Source organism: Gymnodraco acuticeps, unplaced genomic scaffold (assembly GCF_902827175.1).
Source record: "Gymnodraco acuticeps unplaced genomic scaffold, fGymAcu1.1, whole genome shotgun sequence".
NCBI lineage: Eukaryota > Metazoa > Chordata > Actinopteri > Perciformes > Bathydraconidae > Gymnodraco > Gymnodraco acuticeps.
In genome coordinates this window covers 378,059-394,058 of record NW_022992101.1, presented here as the reverse complement: position 1 = coordinate 394,058, position 16,000 = coordinate 378,059, and the positions used below count along the sequence as shown (strand labels likewise).

Here is a 16,000-nt window from a genome sequence, read left to right as displayed (position 1 = left end):
ATCTAAGACCTGCTAAAATCTAAATGTTCTAGGGGGAGGCCCCCCAAACCCTTCGTGCGTCATTTCGTCCGCGCACATTTTTCAGGGCAATCTCTATTGGGCTCAGGGCCATCTGTAAATTAGCTTAGATGGCCCACAGGGCCATCTCCCAAAATCCTTAATGTTATGCACTGAACACGATGATGTCATAACTCCAACTGACATGCTCAGAGCAGCAGACTTCAGATAATGGTTAATGGTCCTGCCCTCAACAGCTCTACGTCAATTATGGGGTGTCATCATATGCCGTTTTAATTGAAACGCATCCCTCGCCATGAAACACGATGTTGCTGTAACTCCAATGGACATGGTCAGATCACCCCCCAAACGTTGCTTGTATATCACCGGTCCATGCCTCAACAGCTTTACGCCAAATCTGAGATCTCACCATAGGCTGTTGCCATGGAAACACATCCATCGCCATAAAACACGATGTCGCTGTAGCTCCAATGGACACGGTCCGGTCGTCCCACAATCTTCACCTGTATATCACCTCTCCATGCCTCAACAGCTCTACGTCAAATCTGACATCTCACCATATGCCGTATCCATGGAAACGCATCCCTCACCATTAAACACGATGTTGTCGTAACTAGGGCTGTCCCGAATACCATTTTTTGGTCTCCGGATATTCAGTAGTAATCAACAGCGAATATTCGGAACGGTCCCGGGGACCAAATCCGGTTCCAAATTCCGTCTATAACGTTTTACAACCTGAAGAGTCAAACAAAGATACAAAACACATATTTCTGTTATAACAACAATACTTTTAATAACATAGCCGTAACAGTAGGCCTAACAGTGTAATACTTGTTACCGATACATTAAACAGTATTTAAATGAAGAACGAAAAATTAATTAACGAACTGTAATAAATAAAACAAGGTAGCGCAATTATAATAACAGCAGCACACATTTTAATAAACGAACAATTTAAATACAAATAAATGAATGGCTTGGCTTTATATAGAATAAAACGAACTGTAACAAATAGAACAAGGTAGGAGGTAGCATACACTTCAAGAAACGAACAATTTCTTTCCAATCTTTCAAATAAACAAATAAATCACAATCAGGTTGCAAGCTTCATTTGACTAAGCCTTAAGCCAGCCTACCTACACTCTCTTCATGTTGTGTGCGAGGAAGATGAGTTTATCCACATTCTCAGGTAAAAGTGAACTTCTGGTCTTGTTCACGATGTAGCCAGCCTTTGAGAAAATGCGCTCTGACGGGGTTGAAGTGGCCGGAACGCAAAGGCAGTACTTGGCCGCAAATGCCAGTTTGGGATACCGGTCACTGTTGTGCTTCCACCATGCAAGTGGGCCAGACTGGATTGTAGTCGTGTCTCTCAAATATTTCTCCATCTCTTTCTTTGCGCTGTCTCCTGCCGTTTCTTTTTTTGGGGGGTGGTGCGGCAGTCTCCTGGTGTAGCTGTTCAGCCAGACGGACAACCTTAAAATCAAATAGCATTTTATTAGTCACGTGCACAAGATAAAGTAGTCTGGCATAATAATAGTAAAAATAATTTAAATTTAAAATATTAGTCTAACCTCAATGTAGACGAGGTCCTTCTTCTCGTTCGTGAGGAATTTTAACTGCTTAAAGGTCAACGTTTCAATGTATGGTTCAGCAATTGTTGGTCGTTTTTATTGTTTGGTCGTTTGTTTATGGGATTAGTTTTGTATCATAAAGATAAAGCAACACTTTCTCAGAATAAAGCAAAACTATGAGTTTAAAAGAAGAAAAAAACTGAGTCAAGCAAAATAAAATCAATTTCAAAAATAAAACTATAAATTGCAAACAAATCATTTGTGTAATCATGTAAACTATAAGTCTTTTTTCTTTGTTTTAACATAGGTTTTTGTTTGCAGTTCTTGTTTCTTGTTTCTCAATGATCAGACTTATGCTCTCGCCAGAGTTCCCGTTAGCCGGTAATTACCGGACTACGACCGGTAAAATATGCTGAAGACCGGCAAATCTAAATCTCTCCGGTCAAAGTGTCCGTTCAAAATCATTTCCGCTTAGCGCAATACCACATCAGTTGCGCAACTTGCACCATTTATGTGACAGACCAAAGAGTATGTGACATACAAGAATAGTCAATTCTAATGTCTAACATTTAATGTGGAGAAAGAGCTGTCCTGTATGGGTTGATTGTGCGTTGATCTGTTGGTAATGCCTCGAGGTTCCGGTGGGCATGTAAACAAATGCATAATGCTACCCTATACTTTGCGGCCTCACCAGGTTGCATAGCGACGCTTATTGTTTAGGTGTCTTTTAATAAGCAGGTAGTTATATCATTAGCTAGAACTAGCTGGATCTGATCGATATGGACATAAACGCAAATGAAGTCTAATCTGACGGGAGAGAGAGATCAGCTGCTGCTGACGAGTCGAAACGCAGCTCTGCATGATCACATGCAGCGGTGAGCGGAACAAAACACACACTTCAGGTTAGAATATCACACGTAGCTATTTTAATTACCTCTCAAACTACCTAAACTAGTTATAGATGTGTTTAGTTTTACTGTCGGGTCACTCATTACTGATCCGCAAGCTTCATGATACTGACGGGCTGTCAGGAGAGGGGGAGAGCGCTCCGTTTATTATTCCCGTGTTATTGTAAATTACTGTACACTTTTGAATAATGTAGTTAATCTACTATAATTAGATTGTTTAATATCGAATCATTTCAATTTGTTTTAAAGCTCAATAAATAACAAAGAAGACCTTTGACCGGGACTTTTCTCATTTTGTCCGGAAGATTTAAACTTTAACGGACATGTTGACCGGCGAAAAAATATTCTAACGGGAACTCTGGCTCTCGCTGCAGCTCTTCTTGTTTGCGCTCCCTCATTTTTGGTTTTTGGTTTTGACACAAACGTCCCAGGTGGGCGGGACTTTCAGGGGTGTGTCCTCATTGGCTACTCAGTTTTTGAGTGACAGCCCACTACACCACAGATCATACAGTGCAACTCATGCAGCAAACTCCGGAGTCCACTCGGCCACGTTAGTGTCTTCTGGGGAGTTTTCATGAACATATCGGACTTCTCTTATGGATTGCTGTGCATTACACTTGTGTTGTGTAGTTTATACTTTATTCCAACTTTAAATATTTTAATACCTGAACACACTGCTGCTGTTAAATAATTTTCCAATTTGGGATTGATAAATTGTCTGTCTGTCTATTTATTTATTTTATAGATTTAAAAAAAACACATCTATGTATTTTCAAGCTAAAGGTGATACACACAGACACATACACACAGACACATACACAAAGACAAATTCTACAATATAAAAGTGGCAGATTTGCTTTATTAACCAGACCAGACCTAGGCTGCATACAAACACAGTTAGGAACATGCTCACATCTTACCATGTTGGTCTGAAGAGCTGAAGCATTCATACACAATGGATACAAACTGTGTGTCTGCATTCTATATCCTGTGAGAAAATGATATACATGTAGCATTACAAACTGAGGAAGATCTGAATAATCAACATATTTGAATGGAATCTCTAACATTTTCATGTAGAATAAAGACAAAAGAGTGATTATACAAATTACATTTATTGAAACAGAAACTAAAACGAGTAACAGACCAAAATATCATTTCAAGCTGGTTTTATTTCTGAAATGAATCCCTGAATGAACAATTCAACATTTTGATATGGCTTCAAGGTACAGTTTCTCAGTATAAAAATGAACTTTCTGAGGTAGCACTAGCAGTGAACATCAATAAACATGAAAAGGAGGGTAAAACATAACTAAGTAAAACATAAAACATCAATGAGGAAAAGTCAGTGCCAAACAATTAAAATGTAAACTTTAGACTTGAAGTGCAATAAAAGACTTTAGCATAACTGAAGGGAAAAGTTTATTTTTTTTATAATTATTTTTTTTATCACGATAGATACGATATCTCTGAAAAAGCATATCGTGGAGACCTAATATCGTGGAGACCTAATATCGTCACGACGATATATATCGTCACGACGATATATATCGTCATATCGCCCACCCCTAACTGAGCCAGTGATAACAGCAACGCCCAGCGTGGATGAAGCTGGTGCAGGTCTTTCTTCATGCCCCCCCTCCGTGCTCTCCCCTCAGAGGAAGAGGGAAAACGGGATAAGACCTCTGGACGCCACGCTGTCTCAATGATCCACACTGTTAATATGAGAGGAAAATAAATGTTTTAGGAAATGAAAAATATGAAGTTAACAAATAAAACACAGCTCAGGGGCATCATGGACGGTAGGTTTTCCTACAAAGTTATCTCAGCCTCCATTGATTTTCATATGAAATTAGCGTGTTAATAAAATAAAATAAGCTATCATGGCTTATCACTTGCATATCTAAACAGAATCATGAAAGCCTGTTGGTAGAGTCAGGCACACGAGTCCGTTTGAGTGTGTGCGTCGGTGTCTGAACGCTCACTCACTGTTAGCTATGTAGCTAACTGTTAGGCTACTTAGCTTGCATTGTTATGGATCTACAGTTAGCAAAAGCTAACTTTCATAGCACAGCTTTACTTCTCACTTAACACAATAAAGAAACAGACCGTATAGTACAGCACAAACAACACAAATGATCAATACTTACATATATTTTCACTTGTAGTATTATAATAATTGAAATGCTGGTTCTTCTGGGGGTGTTCTATCCACGCCAAGCCCCCAGGAAGTGCGTCGGACTCAGATGAAAATATTCGTGGTGGCCAAAAGGCGGTACTACACTTCCGTTTGGTTGCCAGGCCCGGAAACACTTTTTCCCATTGACTTACATGGGGAAAGAATGGTCTGTAAATCGTTGGATAATTTTTTTTAAACTAAAAGAACTACCCAGTATGAACACTTGTATAGCCCTTATTAAAAACATTCGTTCCCCAAGTTGTAAAAATGTGCTAATAACGTTATTCTGAGAGTTATTTCCCTCTGCATTATGAACGTGCATCTAACCCACGGGACCGCGCCGCCCGGCACGTTCATGTGATGTGACGTGTTCAGTACTACATGAGTTTTAGGTTTTACCTTTACCCATGGATGCACAATAAGAACGGACCCATATCGCCTTACTGCCACGGAGCTGTAACAGTGGCGGCGCCAGAGATTTGCTCTAGGGGGTGCTGTGGGGTAGCTTGACGTTTCATAGAGGGTGCTCAAACATTAAGGGTTTCCCATTAATGCACTAGCGCTACAGTTGAATTTTCTACTGCAACATCCCCACACACACACACAGTGTGCCCGCGACTGTTACAATGAAGGCTCGGTAATCAGCTCACGGCATATAGGTGTAAAGTGCTATTTTTACAAATGGGGAGTGGACCTCACTTCCTCTAGTGAGGTCCATTTACTTTTAAATATTGAAGTTAAAAGCATCAATCTGGTGCACTTTGAGAGCCAAAATGAAGAGATCTATGGATATACAGTATCTCTCAACATACATATGAAACAGAACTGTAAACAGATTTTCTATTTCTTTATAGATATTTTACAAATCACTCCCCTTTTAAAACAAACCGTTTGAGACCCACTGAGATAACTAGACTAAAGTTAACTATCTAAACACTGAGAGTCCTTTACTTCACCTGAGCTGAGGTTACCTGAGACTCTCCGTCTGACAGGAGATAGTTCTCTATCCACCTTGTTGTTGAAAAAGCTCCTTATATCCGTTAGCTTGGCTAGCTAGCACCAGATGCTAACCACAACGATCTCCGGTAGATACCCACCGGTGCGCGAGCTCTCTCTCTCGCTCGCTTGCGCACGCACACAAAATGGCTCGTGCCACACACACACAGAGCAGAGCTTGAATGAAACAGACCCAGAAGTAAGCTACTTGTACTCACGAGGCCTATTATGTGTAGAATCCCTCTCGCTTTCAGGTGGTTTTGATTGAGTGTCCACACGTGGACGTTTAAGAACTAAAAAACTATCCATTTGTCACTTTGCTGTTAGCAAATCATTTGGGGCTCCAGCTAACAGGAAGTCACTCAAGTGTCACAAAGTAATTTACCCTATGGGTAGGTCAAAAATCGAATGGGTGCTGGCCATTGGCCTAATCATATCACCTGTGTTGGCTTTATGTTTTTGGTCAAACATTTATTTGTTTCACATTTGCATTGATGTAATCAATAATTTTTCTGATTTAATTTAATAAAAATAATAATAATTTTCGAAAAAAATAAACATATATATTGGGGGTGCTTAGGGGGTGCTTCGGCAATCCTGGGGGGTGCTTCAGCACCCCCTAGCTCCCCCCTGGCGCCGCCCCTGAGCTGTAATAATGGATATATTGCACATGTTTGCTGTAATTCATCATTTGTAAAATATTATACTACATGGGCTGTATGATGTAAATCTTGTATTAAATAAAGTTAATATTACCGATGTAGATTAACGTCCCTGTAGCTTCTTATTGCACTTGCAATATACCATTAAAAAGGAGTTGAACGTTGCTGTTTGCTATTACTATAACACCACGCAGGGATAAGCCAGAGTTTACAACCTTTGCATGTGGCACAACACGTTTTGACCCAGATTAATTAGCCATACCATATGATATCGCCCGAGGAACCCAGCCGCTAGCCGCTAGCTGCTAACTGCCGTGGCCGCCTCGTTAATATAAAATCCATCATAACAATCCAGAACGTGCGGTGCTGTTACGTGTACGTAAATTGACGTGCTTGATGTGAACGAGCCTTTTGGGGGGCATGGATAAAGTTGCGCATGCTCTATGAGCGCACATACGGGTACTTCTCAGGCATGCTGGGTAATCTGTGACGTTTCACTCTCTCAAAAGTTGGGCCATTTTGTCATCATGCGCCAATGAGCAGCTCTCATAAGAATGAATGAGGCCCAGCCTCCCACACTGTATCCAGTTCTTATTATACATCCATGATCCACGCTCATCTACCGCACCGCAGCTGCACTGTACAATCACTGGAGGACTGGGCTGTAACTCAAAAACTGAGTAGCCAATGGGGACGCACCCCTGAAAGTCCCGCCCACCTGGGAGGTTTGTGTCAGAATCGAAAACAAAAAGTGAAGGAGCGCAAATGAGAAGAGCTGCAGCGAGAGCAAAAGTCTGATCATTGAGAAAGAAGAAACAAGAACTGCAAACAAAAACCTATGTTAAAACAAAGAAAAAAGACTTATAGTTTACATGATTACACAAATGATTTGTTTGCAACTTATAGTTTTATTTTTGAAATGTATTTTATTTTGCTTGACTCAGTTTTTTTTTCTTTTAAACTCATAGTTTTGCTTTATTCTGAGAAAGTGTTGCTTTATCTTTATGATACAAAACTAATCCCATATGCTAGGAATTGACATATTTTAAGCTCAAATACTTTGTTCTATGTTTAAACCTTCAGACACATTTTGACGTGTTTCAGTTCAGCACATCATTTATTTTGTGATGATTTAAAAGTACAATCCAGAATAATATACGTACTCACCTTTATCTTTTTGCCATCTTAGCCTTTTTACCAATTAGTGTTAATTTGGTCAGCTATTTTTTAATTTAGTTTTAGTCTTAGTCCTGTGTTAAATTTCCTTTTTAGTTTTAGTCATATTTAGTCGCCTTCATCCTGTTTTTATTTAGTCAAGTTTTAGTCGACTAAAAGTCTGAGCATTTTAGTCTTATTTTAGTCAAAGAAAACTAATTATTTTAGTCTACTTTTTGTCAATGAAAACTGTTGAGTCTTTCTTAGTCATCAGATTATATAGAACATTTCAGTCAAACTAGTCTAGCCAAAACCAATCATTTGTCATTTTAGTATATATAAATAAATAAGATTATATCTTGTCCTTATTTGATGAAAAACACAGGTTGAATGATGAAGAAGCTTTGCAGAGAGTATCTGGTTTGTGGTGTTTTCACCAGCTGTGTTATGGCCACATTGCTTCCCTTCTGATAAAACAATGCATTCGCTTTTTTTCATCATAGTTTTAGTCAACGAAATTAACACTATTACCAATTTCAAAAAGGCATTTATTTGAAATGGATATGACACAGAAACAAGGAAACAATTCTTACAATTGGAAGAAGGCACTGGCTAATGTTTGGTGTTCTTGATGAATGATTACCATTCAACTAAAGCTAGGAACACGGCCTGATGTATAAAACAGCACAGCACATGCAAACTGGAAACGTGCATGCTAATGCAGTCCAGTAATCATCAGTCTGCATGCTGCCATACAAGGTTCCTCTTTCCTGTTATTAATAATTGAAAGCAGGTGGGAGCTGTAAAGAATACTGTCACTGTTTTCCTGTTTCCTGCCATAGCAGGAAGCTAACTTATCGCTAAGTGGCCTCTGTGTTACAAACACTATGCTTTGTCATTCTACCTTTCAAATTGTTATTCAGATAATTACAGAGACACACAACAAAAATGAATGTAACAACCACTTTGTAATCTTAGACTTTCACTAAATGTGTGTGTCAATGCAGGGTGTGTTTTTCCAGCTCTAACTGCTACTGTTGCCAGATAACAGACTGATAACAGGGATGGGACATTCTCACAGTTTTAACTCAACTGCTATGTTATTTCTGGATTTCCTTTATCAAGACACGTGGTGGGAAAGATCCAAATATTCTGTACCCATTGCTTTAGTATTAATTTGGTTAAAGAAATAGATATGGTTGATGGAAACAGAGAGCAAAGGAGCACAATATTAAACTGGAAGTGTTTCAGGTAAAACACATTTACCCTACACTCACTTCGGCTACTTTGCTTCCACATTACCTACTTTTGTGTTCTTATTAACGTTTAAGAGCAGAAGTGCAATTACTTTACTTAGCATTAAAAGCTTTATTGTGCTCCAAGAATATGTTTCTTAGCCTTAAAAAAGGTGTTATTACTTTTTCTGGCATAAAAATAACAAGTTCGATTCCCAATATGTTTCAAGTTTGGGCAGATAACGTATACATGTATGTGAACTTCTTTGGAGTTATGAGCAACTGTTAGCTGTGTGAAAGTGTCTGGTTGGCAATAATACAAAAACATGGTAAGGTTTACTCTCGCAGGCCAGAAGGGTAGTCACAGGTCTGCACTGCAGGGTATTAAATAACACTTTTTAAAATGACTGTTAATAACTAAAAAAGTACAGCGAAAGCTTGATTTAATCAATCTCTACAGTGCATAACATTAAGGATTTTGGGAGATGGCCCTGTGGGCCATCTAAGCTAATTTACAGATGGCCCTGAGCCCAATAGAGATTGCCCTGAAAAATGCGCACGGACGAAATGACGCACGAAGGGTTTGGGGGGCCTCCCCCTAGAACATTTAGATGTTAGCAGGTCTTAGATGCTGTCTGGTTCTCTAGACTGAATTATAAGATGAACCACCACAATATTGTATTGTACAATTTCAATTGTATTCTTCATTTCACTTGTTTGTTTGTTCTTGTTTGTGTTTGCTCGCTTGCATACCCTAATAAATACTTAAGTTGTTGGTCAAGACACTTTCCATCTGATGAAGGCAGATGCCTTCCCAGATGTAAAAAAGTAGAAAACATTACATTCAGTTATAACTGCCAAAACAAACATTATTTACACTATTATGGCCCCTGTTAAAAATGTTTGTAATGTTATCTACTGTAAATTGGTAGAACGAATGCCTCCTCATCCGGAAGCTGACCGAGCAGACCCGAGGAGCCGAGCGCATCCGCGAAGCACACAAAATGGCGACGTCAAAGTTCCCGTGATCCGGCAAATCTAAATCTCTTCGGAACAAAATGTCCGGTCAAAATAATTTCCCTTTAGAGCAATACCGCTTCAGTTACGCCACTTATGTGACAGACAAGAAGAGTATGTGACAGACATGAATAGTCAATTATAATGTCTAACACTTAATGTGGAGAAAGATGTCCTGTATGGGTTGATTGTGCCTCGGGGTTCCGGTGGGAATGTAAACAAATGCATAATGCTGCGCTATACTTTGTGGCCTCACCCGGTTGCATAGCGACACTTATTGTTTAGGTTTCTTTTAATAAACAGGTAGTCATATCATTAGCTAGAACTAGCTGGATCTGATCGATATGGACATAAACGCGAGTAAAGTCTAATATGATGGTAGAGAGAGATCAGCTGCTGCTGACGAGTCTACACGCAGCTCTGCATGATCACATGCAGCGGTGAGCGGACAAAACACACACTTCAGGTTAGAATATCACACGTAGCTATTTTAATTACCTCTCAAACTACCTAAACTAGTTATAGATATGTTTAGTTTTACTGTCGGGTCACTCATTAATGGATCCGCGAGCTGCATGATACTGGCATAATAGATTGCCCGATCGGGCCACCAGCAGGTGAGGCTTCATTGCCCGAGCTAAATTCTAGATGGCCCCGGGCCATCGGGCAGTCCTTAATCTCGAGCCCTGCTCTAGATAAAGTAATTATTATAAAAATGAACAGTCTGTGCGGACCTTTGTCCACGTCATGAAAGTTATTACAATGTCAATGTGTGCTTTCTTAAAGAGTCCAGCCAGACAGTGTGTATGCTGACTGAGTGGGCCGATATGCTTCAGTACTTTTGTAGTTCCTCATAGCAGAGCTATACACCAGAAGACACAACAACGTTAGGAAAATGTCCCCATATACTTTATGATTTCAAGCCATTTTCCGACGTTATCCTGCCAGACATCTCAAAGAAAGCCAGAATAAGTTGAACATGTTTTGTTTTTCATTTGTGTTTACGAGGGCCTTAATAGAAGTGAATCAAAAGATTAAACATCTATGAAGTGTTATCAATAGGGATGCACGATAATTATCGGTCCGATATTAGGAATTATGACGTCATCCCGATAAACCCGATACCAGTATTAATAGCCCCGATAATATACAATATATTTTTTGGGTAAAAAAAAAGAAAAAAATACTGCGGTGTGGGTGGATTGGGATGAGGGGCGCTTGTTTTCCACTCGGCTCCTCCCGTTTTGCCAGTACTGTGGTATTAGTGGTTTAGGAAGAGGGGAGTTTTTCACAAATCCAGCGCTCCCTAACTCATGCCTGGCTGTGACGTAAATGGTGTGCGGCCGTGAAGCCAGGACAGTAAACAAACATGTCGTCGGTGGTATGGGCGTTGGAGCTATGTGCAACTCAAGGCATATGCTCGAACCGGAGCTGCCTGGACGCTGCAATCATGTTGCGCACTATCCGTGCTGAGTGTGCTGACTTTTCGTACAATGTCCCACTGTCTGGCTTCCTGCATAAAGTCAAGTGCTCGGCGCAGTTGTGGCGAAATGTCGCTCCTCTGTTTTCATTTAAACAGCTCCGTATATTCGTTAGCGCAGCTAGCTAGCACCAGATGCCAACAACAACAATGCACGTAAGGTCTCTCTCTCGCTCGCTCGGGCCACACATACACACACCCTCCCGGTCCTCCAGATGGCCAGTCGGTGCCTGCCGGTGAGCGTGGAAGTGTGGTCTGCCACAAGCGGGCGGCAGGAGCGGGGCTGTCAGCATCAGCTTGTAGATGGTATTTTAAACTCGGAAAAAAAAGACACATGCATTAATCGCGTTAAAATAATTAGTGGCGTACATTTTTTTTATTATCGGTTATCGGTCTTGAGAAGCAGGAAGTTATCGTTATCGGTTTCAAAAAAACAATATCGTGCATCCCTAGTTATCAAGCATTGCTCTTATCATGTTAGGAAAAGTCAGTCAGATAGTTAGTAAAACCACTCAGCCCTAAAGAGATGTTTAAGGCAAAACTTTGTAAATGAAGGTTTAATTAATCCCAGAAGGTGGTACACGCAACTGCCAGGCGACACTCACTAAAACAGTCCAGACTTCAGCTGGTAAGTAAACACTTGCACCGAGGTGAATAAGAAAAGCACATTCAAGCAGTGAAATGTATGCAAATTGAAAACATCCTAAGAAAAGGCTGGAGTCAGAGCGGCCGGAGGTTCAACAAGCTATAATGCTTTACCCAATTTCGATCCCTAAAACTGCCATCAAGTCAATTCCTGTTGTTAAAAACCAGATACAAATAATGTAAATGCATTTACAAATACATACAAGTACCTGACTGTAGAGGTAAAGTTACAAACATGTTACAAGTCAAATTAGCCAATATAATCTGTGATTTTGACATTATTTCTATTTGCAAATAGTCTGCTATTGAAACTTGTAGATCATACAGGCGCCATAATTATAGAATATCAATTGAGATTAGTGCCAATACACATCATCCAGTTATTCTAAATGGGTGTTAAAGCAGGCCACAGACAAGTAAAGCAGCTAGCATAAATGATGTCATATCTTACTTAAAGATATGACAAAGTAGGCAAATGCTGGAAAAAACTAAAACAAAAATGTATCATTCTATACTAATATTTAAAAGAACAATTGACAATCATTTTGTAACAACTAATCTAGACTGTCAAGCTCATCTGTAAATACAATGACAGTGTTGTAAAAACATATAGTAATCACTGAAACTGAGCTGAGGTCTGTATTTAATGTTACCTTTAGGGCATATATTCACTGGTTTCCCCAGGTATGAGAGAGAGACAACCATAGCCTACAGGCATGTCTACGGAACAGGTGTGTGTGAGAGGCGGAAACATTCAGCTGAGGCTGCAGTCAGTTTATAAACATTGGCTTTTCAAACTAATGTCAATCATTATGGCCTTGGAAGCTAGCTTGGTAGCTACCTAACATAACCTATGCAGTGTGTTAGAACGTTAGCTTAAGCAATTCCACATCCAATGTTACCGCTACCAGGCTTTCAAGATGACTCACCCCAATCAGGGTTACTTATATCAGGATGACAGTAGCGTACATGTGAAATGTCTGCTTAACAACTAGCCGAAGTAGTTAGCTATTAGCTCAAATCAGCTTCATAATGATAAGATGAGGAGTCCCACAGCCACACCCACAACTGTGTTTACATTGTGACAGGTCACCAGATGTCCAACAATAGACTGAGTCTGGAAATACACACAAACGCGCCTTTACTATACCTACAGTACATTCAAATAACTGAAATAGTGGTCAATGTTAGCTAGCAAGTCAGCTAGACTCACGGTTCATTTCAAAACCATATAGCCTGTCAGCTAATGTTAGCCTGCTGACTAGGATAGCTAACCTAGCTAAGGAACAAAGCTCTGATAACGTAGGACATTCAACATACACGGACATTTTTATTGGGAAGGACTTTTCATTAAGCCGTATATTCTTACCGAAGAGTGGGACCAACACAAGCCGTGTCGGTGCTCTCAATTTCCTGCAAAATCCGCTCGTGCTCCGTTATACACTCCAGGGTCTCATTCTCCGCCATGACTGTTATGTGTGTGTGAGGCTAACACTCAGCTAACACTGCAGCTACAGCGCACAGCCCCGGGCAGCGCGGGCTCTGGCCTGTGGGGGGCGCAGACTGTACTGCAGACTGTTGACTCTAATTTAATTCAACCTGGAAAGCTGCAGCATGATCAGTTTCTCTGCTTTTACTATAGGTATGTGTTTGAGTAAAATTAAACAACAAATATTTGTATTCTATACTACATTTCTCAGTTCAACAGACACTGGAATGTAATGGATGCCATACGTGTAGACATTGAGATTTAAAATAAATGTGAATTGGGGTTTTTTCAGAGCTGTATATAAATACATATTATAATTAAATAATGACATTTTTCAGACAAGAATAATTATGGCTATCTTAAGGTACATGTTAATTTGGAAGTGCTATTCTAATGAAAGTGCATTATGGTCATACAGGGCAGGTTGTAAAGTGTTATGAGGAAAGTTTGTTTAAATTGCTCAACATCACATTAAGTTTAGTTAAAAGAGATTTGATACTATGATAGATAATATTGTATAAGCATCTAACGTAAAAAAGTGGGAGCTCTATTGTCTTGTCCTTGATTGATTTTACATTTTAAGAAATGTTATATATTTACACTTCACATGTGAATGAAAATACAAATTGAAAAAAACGCACTCATGCCTAAATACGTTGTTTTTTGTACCAGGCTGCAGATGGTCGATCTCAACCACCTGACAAGCAATACTTGGGGCAAAATGAAAGGCTGGAAATAAGCACTCATTCCATTTTCAAGCTAAATTCTTTGTATATTTAAAGTGGTTTAAGAGTGCATTGCACTAAAAGTACAATTGCACTTTTAGCATTTTGAGTACATCAAAATGTATGTATGGTTTTCTTGGTTGATGGCATCTCTTGATATGTTAATTCCAATTAGAATTTTAAATCATTTGATATGTTACTCAGGTTATCGAGTCTTCCATCAACGGTATCAAATGGAAGTAGAAAGAGTGCATTGAATATTGCATGATGTTACCTTAAGGTGGTTCCTAGGGGCAGGTCCACAGATTCTAACTCAGCAAATATATTCCCAAAAACCTTCTCTTCTTCTTTGTTCTCCTCTTCACTCAGACTGGGAGGGTCAGGCAAAGCAGCGTGGACCCTGTTACTGGCCATTTATCTTTTGCAGATTATTCGAATGAGGAATACAAATCTGCATGTGTGAAAGAGAAGGAAGCTAAAAAACGTATGTGTGTGTGTGTGTGTGTGTGTGTGTGTGTGTGTGTGTGTGTGTGTCATGAATTCCAGGGCACCTGCTATGGTCAGCAGAAAAAGAGGGAGCAACAGGATAAAGAGACCTTGTGATTCTCTGGACTTTGAAACCAACAAAACTAACTTCAGCTGCTCCCTGTTTGTACATTTGTCTCATTTATTTATTTGATAAACCTTTAAAAAGTCCATGAAGAAGCCTGAGCTGTTTGCCACTGCATAATAAAACAAAGTCAGACCAGAGATAAGGTGGTTCATGAGTAAATAAATGAATCATAAACAACAAGAGCAAAATGGAATGGAAATGATATGTGTAATTCTGGTAACAAAGAAAGTTAAAATAGGAAAAAAACATCAATATCAAAGAGTGATTTTTAAAGGAACTTCACTGGTTTTGTGTTGCAGAAGTATAAATATTATTATTAATTTGTTTTTGTTTATAAAACCATGTGCATGGAACTGTTGCATTTTGTGAGACACATGTATTTAAGTAAGCAGGATGGAAGTATAAGTAAGAGCAAGAAGACAAAAATGGAGCCACAGAAAGGTTACCACATTTTCAGAAACAGTCTTTTGAGTAAGGCAGAAGGTCGTGAGCAACTTACTCAACAACTTTCTATTTCCTGCCTTTCTTCTCCAAATGCATTGGCCCATTAAGCGTGTGGAAGTAGTCGTTGACAATAAGCTCCTTACAAAAGACCTGACTATGAGTTTCCTTATTACTCCACCAAAAACAAGAAGTGGTCTCACACGCGTGCGCACACACACACACACACACACACACACACACACACACACACACACACACACACACACACACACACACACACACACACACACACACACACACACACACACACACACACACACACACACACACACACACACACACACACACACACACACACACACACACACACACACACACACACACAGCAGTTAAGGAAATGTGTCATTATTACAGGGGCAGACGCACAGATGATGCTTGACAATGGGGAAAAAAAGAGGCCAACTGTTTTCAAAGATATAAGAGGACAGATGAATGGAAAATGAATATACGATTATATCAACACACTCTCACTCCCTAAGCGTCCAGGAGCGACGTTTGGTCAGTGTCCGTGGCAATGTGAGCATCCATTCCCATTGGATAACGGAGAATTGAACACCCGGAAGTAAGTATTCCTCTTACTGTCGATTGATTTTACAGTGATATCTGCACTACTCATCGACTAAAAAACACCAGATTATCCTTGTTAATTACACAACATTGATTGGTTTAAATTGTGTGCAATGCTTTTGTATTTTTCCCCTTCGATTCGGAGAAACAAATGTTTTTTCTGAGTAAAGGATGGCAGAAGACACTACACTACCCAGAATCCCCAGCTATCGTTTGGACTACACCATGTGCTCTGT

At 39.7% G+C, this 16,000-nt stretch overlaps 2 protein-coding genes across 2 annotated transcripts in view; both read right to left on the bottom strand.

Annotated features, from left to right (window-relative positions):
- The window catches only part of LOC117537663 (exocyst complex component 6-like), a 70,087-nt gene extending 55,514 nt beyond the window's left edge, over positions 1–14,573 (bottom strand). Inside the window, 1 exon segment of the mRNA XM_034202968.1 lies at positions 14,355–14,573. Coding sequence (XP_034058859.1) covers positions 14,355–14,494 — 140 coding nt within the window. The 5' untranslated portion in view covers positions 14,495–14,573.
- LOC117537664 (zinc finger BED domain-containing protein DAYSLEEPER-like) lies at positions 594–13,436 on the bottom strand. The gene is made up of 2 exons (XM_034202969.1): positions 13,236–13,436; positions 594–1,491 (listed from the first exon to the last, which is right to left on the bottom strand). Exons 1-2 carry the CDS (start codon positions 13,331–13,333, stop codon positions 1,155–1,157), a joined length of 435 nt encoding a protein of 144 aa, XP_034058860.1. The 5' UTR covers positions 13,334–13,436; the 3' UTR covers positions 594–1,154.
- Positions 14,574–16,000: the final 1,427 nt, after the last annotated feature.